We start from the raw sequence: 15,483 nt of genomic DNA, 5'->3' as shown, positions 1-15,483 counted from the left end.
TTGGATCTGCCACACTGACTGTGGCCATCTATTTTTCCGCTCCCCCCTCCCCAGCCTAGGGAGAAGTGAGAGAAAAAGAAAGGGAAACAGTTTCCAGTTTGATTAACACGTGTGAGCTAACGAGAGACCACCTCACCATCACGGCTCAGTCTCTAATCTGGTGCAATGGAAGATCCCTAAGGAAAACCCAGCAGACAAATTTATGTTGGAATGAAAAGTATTCCACAGCAATACAATGAATTAATTCTGCCATGGAATTTAGGACTTACTGTGGTACAATTTGTCTCATGTTGCTGAGAAACCAAGGGGGCCCTGATTATATCACGCATCCCCTGTAGCATTTGAGCACATCCCAGGTTAAAGGCTAACATTTAACTAAGATAAGACTGGTGAGAGGCTTATTTGAAAAAAACACCTGACTATTCTTAAGTTTTTTATTTTGATCCATGCACTGCACTGGCTGCTTATCACACTAACAAGGCATCCAGGTATCTTGGCATTAGGCACTACTTTCTAAACCTATTTCTGCAAGACTGGTTGAGTACAAAGTTTTGTTAATAGCAAACATTTCTTAAGGTTGGCAGCTGCTCCAGTAATGGCTAAAGAATCATGGTTCAGTGCCACTGCTGTATCTCCAGCCCACACAGATGTGATGCTAATCACTTTTATTACAGAATGATCATGATTCTCTTAGTTGAGAGAACTAAATTACCTGAAGTCATCTCCATTAACAAGAGTTATGATCCTCATTAAGCAAGCATTTCCTTTAAGCAAGTAACTATCTCCGGGCTCCACCCAATCCTCTGGAAGGTGTCACTAGTAAGAGAAGTGACTTGTACCACTAGCTATCCAAGTCTGAAGTACCCATTCCGCAGGGTATGCATAAAATGTCATTATGTAGCCATGTAACTTGCTACAAATTGGTTTCTATTTTTTTGTTTTGCCACAAATATTTGGTTCATAATGTGAAGGATAAAAATATGTTCATCTTCTACTCTCTCCAACTGTGCTACGAGTGCATCTAACAATATTGACTACACAAATCTATGGGCAGCCTGAAACAATAGTGCTGTGAGGGGTGACATCTAACCGGAGGGATCACTTGAAAGTCTAAGGGTGTTGATTCAAACAGCAACATTTACAATTTAGCTGCTTGTTTTATCAGAATTATCCAGCTAATACACCTCTCCTTGTCCTGCTTGTTGATGCAGTGGCAAACATGGTAGCGGGGTATGATGGAGAAGACAGCTGATAAAGTTTGCTGGGATGAGTGATGAGGAATTCAACCCTCCACCCATTGCTCCTGTGTTCAAAGTCACCTCTGACACTGCCCAAAAGAGGATGGGAAAGAGAAAATACACCAGCTTCTCCAGGGCTACATCTAGACTGGCATGATTTTCCGCAAATGCTTTTAACGGAAAAGTTTTTCCGTTAAAAGCATTTGCGGAAAAGAGCGTCTAGATTGGCACGGACGCTTTTCTGAAAAAGTTTTTGCGCAAAAACTTGCCAGTCTAGACGCAGCCAAGTTGTATAGGCCTCTATTGCAAGAAACAAAGCCAACTCCCAAGCCTTTCCTGGGATGTCAAAGTTCCAGATGACTCCTGCCTGGCTGTCAAAACCTTTTAATTGTATGAAGGGTTTTTTTTTTTTTGTTTTGTTTTGTTTAAAACTGGGTGGTTTAAAATCAAAGCAGATAAGGAAGTCTGTCCTGAGTGGACTAGGGAGAAGGGAAGAGAACAGAAGAGGGCAAATTCTGTATGGTTCCAGTGCCCCTGCCACTGGATAAAATGCTGCACAGCACACAAGGGTCTCATGTATAACCAAAACCATTGTGCAAATAACTAGTCTCATTATTTTAAATTTTTATTGGGTATATTTTCCCTGCTCTGTAACTGAGCCCTGCCAAAGTGAGAGGATTTACCCAGGCAAAACACCAGCCCAAAGGATGATCTCACATTCCTAGCAGGGAGAGGATGGTCTTCGAGAGGGAAGCAGGGCCCTCCTACAGGAGGGAGCTGGCTGTAGCAGGCAGAGAGGGGCTCCGTGAGGCAGAAAAGACACAGCAGCACAGAAGATGACCCACAGATATAGCACTACTTTCTGCCAACCTGCAGGCAGCAAGATTTTTTGGCAATGAAGAGAGTTCTCTATCAGGAACCAACTCCCACCAGGCACAGAGATAGGGGCCTAAACCACTCAGCGAAAAACCCACAGAGCAGAATCAAACACAGAGAGAGCTCAAAACGGCCCCCTACCAAGGGAAACCAGATACTCAGATATGGCTGCAAAGAGCGAGGAGCAGTTCAGGAGACACCAAGCAAGAGGCTGAAAGAAGTTGTGAACAGCCTACGGATTATCGACGTCCTCGCGCAGCACGTTCAGTGTGTAATACACCTGGCCCTGGAAATAGTAGCCATGTAGGTATTCAGTGAGAGACTTCCTCCAGCTCACATACATCAGGTTACAGATAAACTGGTCCAAACTTTTCAACTGGGATGATGCAAGGAGACACACAAAGAGGGAGAGGAAAAACCATCATTTAGCAATACAAATCCAAAATTAATCAGCAGTGAAAAACTAAATGGCCCCACTCAACTTGCAACTGTCTGCAAAGGCCAGAAGGAAGGACCAATCCCTCCCTTTGAGCATTCAGCTCGATGAGTAACATTGCTGGCTAACAATGGACTCCAGCCCATATGGGGAACCCAGGCTTTAGAGCACATGCTGCAACTTAGGGAGGGCTCTCCTTTTTTACAAGATTCCTCTTGTGGACAGTGGTGGGCGGGGAGGGAGTCCCTGTCTTATCATAGGCCCTTCTTTGCTTTTCCTAGCTCTCTAGGAGCACATGCCTCTTACCGTGGAGTTGATTATGATGAATATCACCGCAATTGCAGTCAGGCTTTTGAACCCAGAGAAGTCCTTGCTCCCCAGGACCCCATAGTACTGACTGGGGATCAGTCCCACCTGGTAAATGACCAACTGCTCTGGGAGGCAACAAGAAATACAGAGGAAAAATGAAGGGCTGAGGCGGCACAGTTGAGGAGGAGCACAAGAATATGAAAAGCCTGGTATTGTATACACACACATTCCTCCCCACCTTCCCAGGCTAGCCCAACCCAGAGCAGCCATTCACTAACTCACCCAAGAGGGCAATGCTCAGCAGAGTCAGGAACATGAGCACATTCTGGGAGGACCATCTGGGAAACAAGATGGCCTGGATCCTCCCAAAGCGTTGCAGGAATAGCAGATCCAGCTGAGGCTGGGGCCTGCTGCAAGAGAAAGAACAGGAGAGTGAGGTTAGCAAAGGTGCACTATGAAGCAGTGTAATCTGCTTTTTACAGAGAAATAGCCATCTCTGCTCCACCCCACTCCACTACCTGCTTCCCTGCAATCAGACTTTATCAAACCTTCCTCCTACCACAATGGAAGTGCCTCACATCCCCAGTGAAGGTTGCAGGAGAGGCTAGGGATTTGCCTCAGGGCCCTGTGAGTGTAATGACCCTCAAAATAAAGAACTCTACATGCCAAGAGAATAAATTGTATAGCTGCCTCATGGAAGTCAGCCTGCTTAGTCCAAAGCCAGTCAGCCAAGATCAAGTGTGTTCATAAGAATTCCTTAGTCAGGGATTCCACAGTAGAGCATTTGTACTGGAGGGACCAAAGGAAAGCAGTCAATGTGGCTCCTCAAGCTGGAGAATACAAATCCTTTCCTATCCCTCCCATAGGCTGGATAGGTTTGGCCCCTCATCCTGCTTCATACACTAGGCAGGATCCAGGCCCAATGAATCAGGGAAGCTGCCGCTCCAGCATTCAAATCTACCTCCAACACATATACCCAGCAAGTCTGGCTATTCTACACCATGGAAAGATGCATCTAACTCGCCCTGCCAATCAAATATCCGAACTGGGAAAAAGAGATGATTCGGTCTAGGGAAGGGAAAAGCGGCCAACCTAACTGTTGAGTTGGATCCTCTAATTTAACCAAAAGCCGGAGTCACGTTCTCTTCATTGCTCCAACAATTCTCCCCTCTCTGGGTCACGCTCCCTTGGCTAGTTTCACATCTCCTTCTACATCACGTTCCCACCCTGGGCCCTCAGGCTTTGCTCAGCTTCTCCCTCAGCAACCATGTTTTTCTACCCAATGGACCCCACTCTATGCCCATGCTCTGCCAGCTCCCTTTCACTAGCTATCTAGGTACCTGTATGGCACAAAAAACAGTAGTATCCAAATCCATTCGGATCCTTACCATTTCCAGTCCACCACAGGCAGTGGTGTCAGCCCCACACTGCAATGGACTGGACTCTGGGATATTCCACACAAAATTTCCCTCTCCCCTTGCCTTTTCCTCCCTCTGCTTCTAGCTATAACCTTCATCAGCGTTCCCTCTAAGAAATTCCAACCATGAACGGAGTGAGTTTTGACTTGTGCACAATATTAAGGTTATTCACACACACATGTTCCTGGCTACCAGAGCAGAAACCTCCCCTCCCTCACCATGCAGCATGTCCCATTCCCAGCTGCTGGAGCAGACACCCTCTCCCTCGTCTTTCGCCAGGTCACATTCCAGGCCCCAGAGCCAGAACAGGGCCTGCCCCCGCCACATAGCGGCCCTGGCCACAGGAGCAGGCCTTCCCACCCCCACCCATCACGTGGCTGTGGCAGGTTCTGGGCACCCACCCCAGCAGCTCCCTCACCATGCTGTCTCAGCTGGCCCTGCCCATTGGAGCAGCTGCTTGTCCAGCAAGTGCTGCTGTATGGCTCTTCAGAGGAGGTGGCAGGGGAAGAATTTTTTTGTGCGCAGGCCTGTGCATCCCCAGGTTCCCTCTAGGCCAGGGTTTCTCAACCAGTGGTACGAGTACCCTTAGGCAGGGGCGGCCCATGAGCATAGGCAGACTCAGCGGTCGCCTAGGGCATCGCCTTCAACGGAGCACCCGAGGCGCCCACTGATGATGTCAGTGCACCCCACCAGATCCCTATGCATCCCGCCAGCAAGCACGCCCCACACATCCACCATGTACCCTACCAACCAGAACCCCCCATGCACCCCTCCAGCCAGCCCCTCATACCCTGATGTGCTCTGCCAGCCTGTGCTCCCCCACACCTCCCATGCATCCTGCAAACTACCCCCATTGCATGTGCCCCCACACACCATGCAGCCCGCCAGCCAGCCTGCACCCTCCCATACCTCATGCACCCTCTCACACCCCGTGACTCACCAGCCAGCTCCCATCACACCTCATGCACCCCTCCAGCCAGTGACCCCATATAATCCCATGCATCCTACCAGCCAGCCCCCCATGCCACCCCCTCATTTGCCCTGCCAGCCAACCCCCCAAACTCCATGCACCCCCCACACCCACCAGCAGCCAGCCGCACACACACACACCATGTACCCCGCCAGCCAGCCTGCACCCTCCCCACCACACACCATGAGCCCTACACATACACACCCTGCGCAACCCACCAGCCAGCCTGCCCCCCATGCACTAGGGATGTAAAAATGTGATCAATTGGCTAATCAAATAGTCGACAAGGGCACCTCCGCCTCTGAAGTGTAGCAATAGCCCCAGGACTGTTGCTATACTTCAAAGGCAAAAGAGCTCAGGACTCAAGCTGTCCCCCGGCTAGCCCCATGCTCCCCACAGCATTTCAAAACAGTAGCATCTCATGAAGCCTGTGGTCAGTGCGGCTGACCCTGAGTCCTCAGCTGACCATGGGCTCCACACAGCATGAAGCACCCCCTTCTATTCCTCCCCTTGTTCCTTCTTTCTGATAGAGGCAGCAAGGGAAGGAAAGCACCTATTCAACTAGCATGTTGACTATTCGATAAGCAAGCTTATCCGATAGTTGACTAGTGATTCACATCCCTCCCATGTGCACCACCAGCCAGTGCCCCCTTATGATTCCAGGCACCCCATGAGTGCTGCCAGCCAGTTGCCCATCCCACCCCCTCACTCGTCCTGCCAGCCTGCACCCCAAACACACCCCATGCACCCCAGCAGCCAGCCTGTGCCCCCTAAACCAGCCTGCACCCCACATACTCCCCAAGCCAGCCTGCACCCAGTGCGCCCCTGTGTCTCCCACACCAGCCTGTGTCCCATGCGCCCCCCACACCCCATGCTCCCCCCAAACCACCCTGTATCCCATGCATCCTCCACACCCCATGCAGCTCCCACACCAGCCTGTGCCCCATGCGCCCCTCATACCCCATGCTCCCCCCACACCACCCTGTACCCCATGCGCTTCCCACACCAGCCTGTGCCCCGTGCTCCCCCCAAACCACCCTGTATCCCATACGCCCTCCACACCTCATGCAGCTCCCACACCACCCTGTACCCCATGCGCTTCCCACACCAGCCTGTGCCCCGTGCTCCCCCCAAACCACCCTGTATCCCATGCATCCTCCACACCCCATGCAGCTCCCACACCAGCCTGTGCCCCATGCGCCCCTCATACCCCATGCTCCCCCCACACCACCCTGTACCCCATGCGCTTCCCACACCAGCCTGTGCCCCGTGCTCCCCCCAAACCACCCTGTATCCCATGCGCCCTCCACACCCCATGCGCTTCCCACACCAGCCTGTGCCCCATGCGCCCCCCAAACCACCCTGTATCCCATGCGCCCTCCACACCCCATGCAGCTCCCACACCAGCCTGTGCCCCATGCGCCCCTCACACCTCATGCTCCCCCCACACCACCCTGTTCCCCATGCGCTTCCCACACCAGCCTGTGCCCCCCACATCCCGTGCCACCCCAAACCTCCCTGTACCCCGTGCGCCTCCCCCACCAGCCTGTGCCCCGGGCGCCCCCCTCCCCGTGTGAGCCCCGCCAGGCAGCGCTCCCGCACGCGCTCCCGCTGCAGTCCGAGCCCGGCCGCCCTCACGCTCACTCACCGGCCGCCGGCCCTGGCGCTCCCCGCAGCCATGAGCCCCGCGCAGCCTGAGCCGGGCCCGCCACCGCCCGGGCCAGAGTCCGGGCCAGACCGCACTAGCGTCCTTCCCCGCCCCCAGGCTCTGCATAATGAATATTCATTAGTTCCTCTGAATATTCATTAATACGCTTCTACGCTCGCCCGCCCGCCCGCCAATGGAACTATAGAGTCTCTACTCCGCGAGGCAAGATAGGAGCCGCTGGGACCATAGACCTCGAGCTGAGCTAGAGCAGTTCCGGGAACGGGAAGGCGCCGACGCCGTCTACCTGGGATAGGGGGCACAGCAAATCCCATACCATCGACATCTCGCGGGGCGGCTAGAAGGGCCACGACTCCTGCGCTGCTGTTCCACTCCCACCCAGCGGATAGGAAGATACTGCAGCCCCCGGAATCAAACACCACAGCGCCCCCTAGCGCCATTGTCTGCAGAGCCTACTGAGCCACCGCGAGGCTTCTCGTAGCGCCCGGGCTTTCTTTGGCCCGCCCTTCCATTGTCCAGCCCTTCCAGGGCTGAGCTGTATCAGGCTCATGCCCACGCAACACATGAGTTATCAGGGAAGTCTGGACATGATAAAGGCAATCAATCGTCTTCATTCGGATCCCTTAAAAGTAACACACCCTGCTGCCAAGCCGAGTGCTGGGAATAGTACAGCCTGGGAAATAACCCTCCTCTGGTCAGTTCTGCATGAACTGCATTTATGTTTGCACTGAGTGTCCTTTGTACAAAGATGAGGACTAAGTGATGCCACTTCAAAACAATTAAGCAGTAGGAACATAGGACAAGTGTGTAATCTTTTTAATCTCTTACATTTCTCACGGCTGAGTCACTCACTGACAACCTACAGCAATTACATATATTTCCCAGAGAAACCAAAGATACCTCCATCCAGTGCACAAAGCTAAAGTTGAGAATTTCTCCACTCTACAAACAATTCAAGTTACCATGACATTATCTGGGAATTTAAACATTCCTAATCAGGAACTTCCCAGTGATAATTCCAGCACTGATCCACAAACCCTGATACTCCAGCACCAGCTCCTTATAAATAGGGAGTGGTTTGGCCAAATCCTATCCCCTCAAACAAAATCCAACCAAGCTGTTTGAGCCTGGACTAGTTCCAACATTATGGCTTGCTGAGGCAATCTAAGCTTGTTGTGGGGCAGAGCTCCTCTCCGGAGTTTCCCAGGCTGCACCAGTCTGTCACCCACAATGTCACGTTAAACCCCACACAGAGGTGCTGTGCTGTTCCTGTCAGCAAAGTTTTCTGGTGCTTCCAGTTCAAAAATAGGCACCACCATTTGCTTTGGAGGACCAAGAAGCCACAAAGACCTCACTTTCCGCAACTGAGAGAAGGCCCCTTGCAGGTGGCAAACATTCCTGTCAAGTATGCTACTGCCAGAGAGGCTGAGGAAGGGAAGAATGGCAGGCTTATTGACTAGCAGGGTGGAGAGAGAGGTGGAGCCCCAGAAGTTTAAGAGCAGCATCCCACATAATCAGAGCCTTTGTTTTGTGACAGTCCTGTTGCTGCTTTTAAACATGTTTCTCTTCCCAGGATCACACAACATGGGGCAAACAAAGAAGCCATTGGACTAATACACAATAAATAGGTAGAGGAACAGCATAATCTCATGCGTGTTCCTTGGTCCTGCAATTAAATTCCTTATCATAAAGGATAAACACAAGAGGGCAGTGTGGAGGTTGGTGAAGGAACAGAATCAAACTGGTGCAAAATGGGGAGGGTCTGAGGTGGGAGCAGTAGAGGGAGCAGAATAGGGTCCATGTTGGAACTTAAATTACCACTGACTTTCCTGGCCTTTCAGCAATCTCATCTTTAATGCCCAAGTTTGTTAAAACTAATGTTTTTGAAGTTGTCATCTGAACTCTGGGTTAGGAAACCTTTTTGCTTGAGGAAAATCTAATTGTAAAGGGATGTAAGCCCCTTCGGGCTTGAGGTCCTCATTTCCTCACAATCTCCCCTCACACCTGGCCCTCTATTTGTATCCCTTCTCCCACTGCAGCTCTGGGCCTTTCCTTGCACACACACAACCCCGGTGCCCAGAGTGGGCTCCCTTTGCCCACACCCAACCTATGTCACTTTCCTATCCCGTTCAATCCCACCTCAAAGCTCATTCCTTTTGGCTGCCTCCCCACACTCATCTCTGCTCAGGTCCTGTGCCTGATCAGTTTAAAAAAAGAAACAAACAAAACATCAGACCCTACATAATCAATTAAAACACACACAATCAGCTTCCTTGCAAATATTGCTCGGCCTTGGCAGCATCCCCATCTTCTGGTTCTCATCTCTACCCCCTCCCATTTCAAGCTGTTGTGATTCACAGGTTTATCAGTCATATTTAAAGATCAAGCTCCACAGGGCACAGACCATCTCTGTCAAACACTGAGCCCACTAGCATGGAACATTACCACAGAAATAAACATCCATCATTGCCACAAAAGTTAGGGATGGCAGCCCGGGAGGGCCAGTTGCACCCCACTGGAGCAGCAATCTGTAAGAGGTGGCATTTGTGAACCGTATCGGATCAGTGATCACTGGAATTTATCTGCCTCGCTCCTCTTCTCCCTAGGAAGATTAAGTGGCTTTCCAGCTGGGACAGAATATTCACAGCCGGGTTGTTATAAACTGGACTCTACTTTGGATGCATGGAAGCCAGAGGATCTGACAACACTCAGACATGCTGGGCTGCAATTGTCTATTCCAAACCCTTTCCCATCACCCCTTTGTCCTCCTCCAGCCTCATACAGCACCTGCTGTGAGCTCCATTTAGTGTATCAGTTCCAAGAATTTCCCCAGCCCCTCCTGACACAACCAAGATCAAGAACAAAAGAGGAGCGCATCCTCTGGGCCTCTCTATCAGCTCTTCTCCCTCCCCCCAAAGCCTGTGTCCTAGACAGTCGGAGCCGCTCTCAGCACTGAACATTTACATCTTTTATTGCACCCTTCCCACTTCTCACACTTCTTCACCAGCAAAAGTTCTGTCCATTCCAGGACGTGCCTCAGGGCTGGGGTGGGGAGAGAGTCCTGGAGTCAGATTTTCTGGGGATGCACTGCCCTGTTTACACCACAGGCCATTTCATAGCCTGTTCTGGGGTCAGGCTCCAAAGGATCCCCTTTGCATTGCAAAGCCTTGGCTGTGGGATTTGCTATTGATTCAGTAGTAGGTCCCATGCAGCTGACCCCCTCTCAGCAGCTGAATATATAATTCCTCTGGTGTAGTAAACAGGGCTTTGGCCAGTTCAGTTCTCAATGAGCCATGAGATAAGCCTGCCACTCCCTTCTCTGTGGAAAGCTTGACTGATTTCACCATTCAGAAATTGCCTGAGATTCAGTCTGTATTTTCCTAGGCTTCAGTCTATCCCGTTGCTCTTAATTATAATCAGTTGCACGCTTTCCACAACCTTCTGCTTCCTGGCTGTTTACACCCTAGACACTTGAAGACTGTTCTCTCCCTCACCCTGATGTTCCATAACCAAGCTAGACAGACTCAGCTCTATTCAACTTTCCTCATCAGTCAGGCTCTCAAGCCCCTGAACCTCTCTTGTTATTTTCCAGTACTCTTCATTTGTGGAGGCAGAGCCATGTGGACAGTGATGATCATTCTCCTTGACAGAGTGACAATGGCCATTTTGTAGTCACACTGCATTGCAAGCTGCCTGTTCTCCATATTCAGTCTGTTCCAGTCATTCTTGCTTCCCAGGTTCCACCTACCACTGAGTAGCTGGGTTTGGGATTATCTTCCTCCAGACATGTTATCCGAAGCTTTCTAAAGATGAGTCCCTCTCTGCTGTTTCTTACCCATTTTTCTAATCTCTAGGCCTCTTTGTAGTTCTCTGTATTCCCTAATGTCATCAGCAAGTTTCAAACTAGGTTGTTCTATCCCCCTTCTGGATCATTAATGAGGAAATTGAATATAATTGGGCCTATTAGCAAATCTGCACACAAGGGTGCTGGAGCTATCTGTATTGTGGGGATGCTCAGAGCCATTGAACCAAACTGTAAATACAGCTCTGCACGCATACAAAGTTTTGTAACCACATCTGCATCTGTATCTGCAAAAATGAGCAGTGAGATAGCTGCATCCATACCCATGGATATGAAGTGGATATTCTCACATTTGCAGGATTCTAGATACAAAATTTGTATCCATATCTGCAAAAATGAGCCATGGATATCTGCATCTACATCCGTGGATGCAGATACCTGCGGATATAAAGCAGCTATCTACAGATTTGCAGGGCTCTAAGTGTAAACCTGATTTATAATGGAAACTAGTTCAAGCCAGGGGGTGCTGCAGCACTCCAAAACCCTTAGTTCCAGCACCTATGCCTGCACTCTCACCCACTTTGTCTTCCTCTTGCTCTCAAGTGTATGGCCACGTCAATACTTCACGTGGAAGTTCAAATTAAGATACGCAACTCCATCTTTGTTAATTGTGCAGCTAGAGTCGACATACCATAATTTGAACTTCTGCACCATCTCCACGGTGGAGGGTTGATGGGAGCAAACACCTTCAGCGTTCAATTTAGAGGGTTTTTATTAGACCTGCTAAATCGAACTCCAGAAGATCAACTGCCGCAGCATCAATTTTCAGAGAAGTTAAGACGTGGCCTGACTGTGTAGGTTGGTGCCTGTCGCCCTAGTATTTGAATGACTCTGCTTCTTCTTACCCCATTCACTGTGCTTGGTTTAATCTTCCTTTTCCAGAGAGCCAAGCAGCCTTTCTCTCCTCTTCCAGGTCTCTCCTTGTGGTTTAACTTCTACCACTAACCTCTGCCCCTGCTCCTCCCAGGTCCTCCTGGCAGCCCCTGATCCTGTGAAAAGGGTAACAAGGAGATCTTTTGGGACCCCCTTCCCACTGCCCAAGGAAGGCCTGGACTGTGAGGCTCCATGAGAGTTCTTGGCATAAGCATGGGAGGAAATTAGTCACCAAACTCACATGAGGTCTCCATTGACGCTGGGGGTGGGGGACATTCACTAGGTCTCCGCTGCTGGTTTAGCTATTAATGACACAGGAAAAGCATGTGGAAAAGCACCCCCAGCCCCTTCCACAGAGGGCCTGCTGGGGGCTGAGTGCTTTTATGTGCATGCAGGAGGGATGGAAAGTGTGAGGGGGATCAGAAGGGAAACCCTTTGATCTTGACTTTGAATCTTTGGCAGTTCCCAGAACTCTCCCTCCCTCACCACCTGCTGCCAGGATCTTTCCAGTCATCATAGAACATGATCTGGGATACGCTGGCATCTTCCCCTCCTGTTCAGCAGCAGGGAGCAGAGCTGTGTGCATTATAGTCACCCCTAGAGCAGGAAACGGAGCCCAGGACCAAGGTCAAATTAGTCCATGGCAGGCACCCTGAACAAAAGAGGGATGGGGGAGAAGGTACCTTGAGTGAGGAGGGCAGGGAGCTTAAGGGTGGAGAAGCCCTGAGCATGTCACAGAAATCAGAAGCAGAGTTGAGAAAGCCATTTTGGTCCCATCTCTATTATCCCAGGACAGGACTGTCCCTCTTATACATGGGCCAGTTCATTGTCTGGTCTAAAAGGGGGCCTCTCCCTTCCTTGCCCACTTTCCTGTGGAGGGACAAGTTTCCCCCAGAACTAGCTCTCTGAGCAAGGTTTTCCTAAAATTCAGCCAACATTTTCTCTTCTTGCATTTCATCCTGTTACCTGGCATCATCCTAATTAGTTCCTCTCCTTCCTTGAGGCTTAACCCCTCTGACGTTAGCTATCCATTCCCTCTACTTAATCCAGCTACACAGAGTTACATCATTTCATCTTTCCCATTAATTCATTTACTCTAGACCCTGGGCCTTTTTGTTGCTCTTCTCTGAACTCCCTCTAACTCAGAGGTACCTGAACGTGCACATAATATCCCACCAGAGCTATACACAGAGGAGCGCTCTCTCCTCTGTCTAATGCTCTAGGGTTGCTGCACTGATCCAGCTTTTGGTGCATTCTGCAAACTCTCCCTAGCTTGCTGCAAACGCTTCCCTGCAGAACTATACACAAGTAACAGGGGAGAATGCCAATCACAAGAACAGATGTGCAGCGTCATTAGCTCCCATAGACTTCCATGGGAGTGGAGGGATGTCAGCACCTTACTGGACCGAGCCCTGGAAAAGGCAAAGAACAAAATCTATTCTTTAGAGATGGGCTGAGTGATAAGGATCAACTCAGTCCAAATCCAGAGTTAGAAAAGTTACCCCAGAATTAGCCCAGCAGTAGCCTGACCCACACAGAACAGAAGCTGGCTCTAGCAGTGACACAGAAGATTGGGCAATTATATGACATTCTATAGCCCAGTCCAAAAACAATAGCTCATCTCTGTGCTGCCCTGAATAATGCTCGAGTCAATGAGTGACTAGGTGCTACAAATACTCTCATTTAACAAGAACCCAGCTCTATGCCCTGCAGACATTCCTCCCCCATTTTGAAAACACCAGGGAGAATTAAAATGTCTATTGAAAACTGGACCCATTTTCTGCACAGAAACGCATGTATTGCTAGCTTAGAGCTGACAGGCCTGACTTACAGCATGGCCAAGACCCCAGCATGAGAAACTGAGCTTAGTTGGAGTCTGTGCTCCCTGCCCCAGGACTTGTTTGAGGAAGAATAGACTACTGCAGGCACATTAAAGACAGAAAATCAACTGGTGACAACAGCTAAACCACGTCTGGATGACCTATAGCAAAAAATCCCAGCCTCCTCAGAACCAAGTAACAGAGGGCAAAGGTGTCTCCCACTGACCTCGGCTAAGGAACAGGCAGCCCCAAGCACAGAAAAACACTAACTACTTGTTTATATGCTGGAAGCCTGTGTGTGTAGTGATCTGCATAACAGAACTGCTCAGGGGTTTCTCTTTGTGTGTTTTCCAGCTCCCATGTTAATCACTGATCCAGCTGGCTGGATTTACCAGCATCCCTGGCCTGTGAACCCAGCCTTGCAAATAAAACCAAAATGTTACAAAGAGACAGGAGCATGAGAACACTGTTAGAATGTCAGTGGGTGTAGGTGCTAAGGAGAATGGAGCCAGCTAGGCTGCTGAGGAGAGGTGATTCTGACAGCCAGCAGAACTTCTAGGTGAAGGAAACTGGCTACGCAGTTGCCTAAGGGAGAAGGGGGCTAATTCGACAGCTCTTTGGCTAGGTCTAGACTGGCATGATTTTGCGGAAATACTTTTAACGGAAAAGTTTTTCCGTTAAAAGTATTTCCGCAAAAGAGCGTCTAGATTGGCAAGGATGCTTTTGCGCAAAAAGTGCTTTTGCACAAAAGCATCCATGCTAATCTAGATGCGCTTTTGCGCAAGAAAGCTCCGATGGCCATTTTAGCCATCGGGCTTTCTTGTGCAAAAAATTAAGGTGCCTGTCTACACTGGCCCTCTTGCAAGTATTCTTGCGCAAGAGGCTTATCCCTGAGCGGGAGCGTGAAAGTATTTGTGCAAGAAGCACTGATTTTGTACATTACAAAGTCAGTGCTCTTGTGCAAATTCAAGCGGCCAGTGTAGACAGCTGGGAAGTTTTTGTGCAAAAGCAACTGCTTTTGCGCAAAATCTTGCCAGTCTAGACGCACCCCTAATGTTCCTCTCCCACATTCACTCTCTTTGGAATAACTCTTCTGTATTTAGTAACAGTGAACTCATAGGGCATGGATTTGAAGTTCTGGGTGAGCAGCCAACACCTGAAAATAGGGGCTACCAGGGTTTGAAGGTAGATTGGGCTGGGTTTAATTGGAGGGACTGAGGAGGGTGCCAGGTAGCTGGGAGATGGGGCTGGTCACTGCACTACTCTACAGGGCCTTGCATGTAGGTCACTGTACTACTCTACAGGGAGTTCTGCAGAAATGGCAGCTGAGTGACATGGGAAGAGAATGGGAGAGAAAACACATTTTCTCCCTCCCCTTCCATTACTGCTGAGTGTTATTGGATGAGAAATGAAGAATCACAGAATAGAGGTTCCAGAAAGTGAGTTATGCAGAGGAAGGAACACTCCAGCATGTTTGACATCTGCATCAATAACTATTTTGTGCCTCTCACTTTGGATCTTTGGCACAAATCACATCCCATGCTAGGGCTTTGGCAGGTGGAAAGGTATGGGACTGGGTTGGAGTCTGGGCTAGTCCTGGCCCAGGGAGATAGAGACTAGGCTAGAGCAAAGGGTTTGTGGGGGCCTGCAGAAACCACATATTGGCTAAATAAAGGTGAATGCAGTTAACAATGGGGCTAATGAACCGGGTTGGAAATAACCGGACACCAGGGCTGCTCTCTTCCTATTGTTAATACCTGCAAGAGAAAATGTGATGTTTGCTGGGCTTCCAAGACCACTAGGGTCCATTATATCTATTCAGTCTCAATAACAAGCACCTAACCCCCAAAGCTCAGGGCCCCATTTTGAGGCAGCAAGTAGTCAGGCTCTTGCTCTCTTGATTAAACATTTCAAATCCGAGAACTTGTTAAAACTTCCCTCATCTGAATTGTCCCACCCCAGAGCTGGGTGTTGACTGTGCAAATGACCAATCCACCACAAAGGTTGCAGGGAGC

General features: G+C 49.8%; 1 protein-coding gene across 5 annotated transcripts in view; it reads right to left on the bottom strand.

The window, feature by feature from the left end:
- The window catches only part of ABCD4 (ATP binding cassette subfamily D member 4), a 30,760-nt gene extending 23,621 nt beyond the window's left edge, over window positions 1–7,139 (bottom strand). Inside the window, exons 1-4 of one of the 5 annotated variants that reach the window (XM_075926874.2) lie at window positions 6,896–7,079; window positions 3,142–3,269; window positions 2,857–2,984; window positions 2,351–2,490 (exon numbers count right to left, since the gene is read on the bottom strand). In XM_075926874.2, the coding sequence (XP_075782989.2) occupies window positions 2,351–2,490; window positions 2,857–2,984; window positions 3,142–3,269; window positions 6,896–6,927 (428 nt within the window). In that variant the 5' untranslated portion in view covers window positions 6,928–7,079. Of the gene's footprint in view, window positions 1–2,350; window positions 2,491–2,856; window positions 2,985–3,141; window positions 3,270–6,895 lie in introns of those variants that run through there. The other 4 variants (XM_075926877.2, XM_089778436.1, XM_089778437.1 and 1 more) reach the window with 4 other exon arrangements.
- Between the last annotated feature and the right edge of the window lie 8,344 nt (window positions 7,140–15,483).

The sequence above is a fragment of the Pelodiscus sinensis genome, chromosome 5 (assembly GCF_052426305.1).
Source record: "Pelodiscus sinensis isolate ZL-2025 chromosome 5, ASM5242630v1, whole genome shotgun sequence".
NCBI lineage: Eukaryota > Metazoa > Chordata > Testudines > Trionychidae > Pelodiscus > Pelodiscus sinensis.
This window is presented reverse-complemented; position numbering and strand designations above follow the sequence as displayed.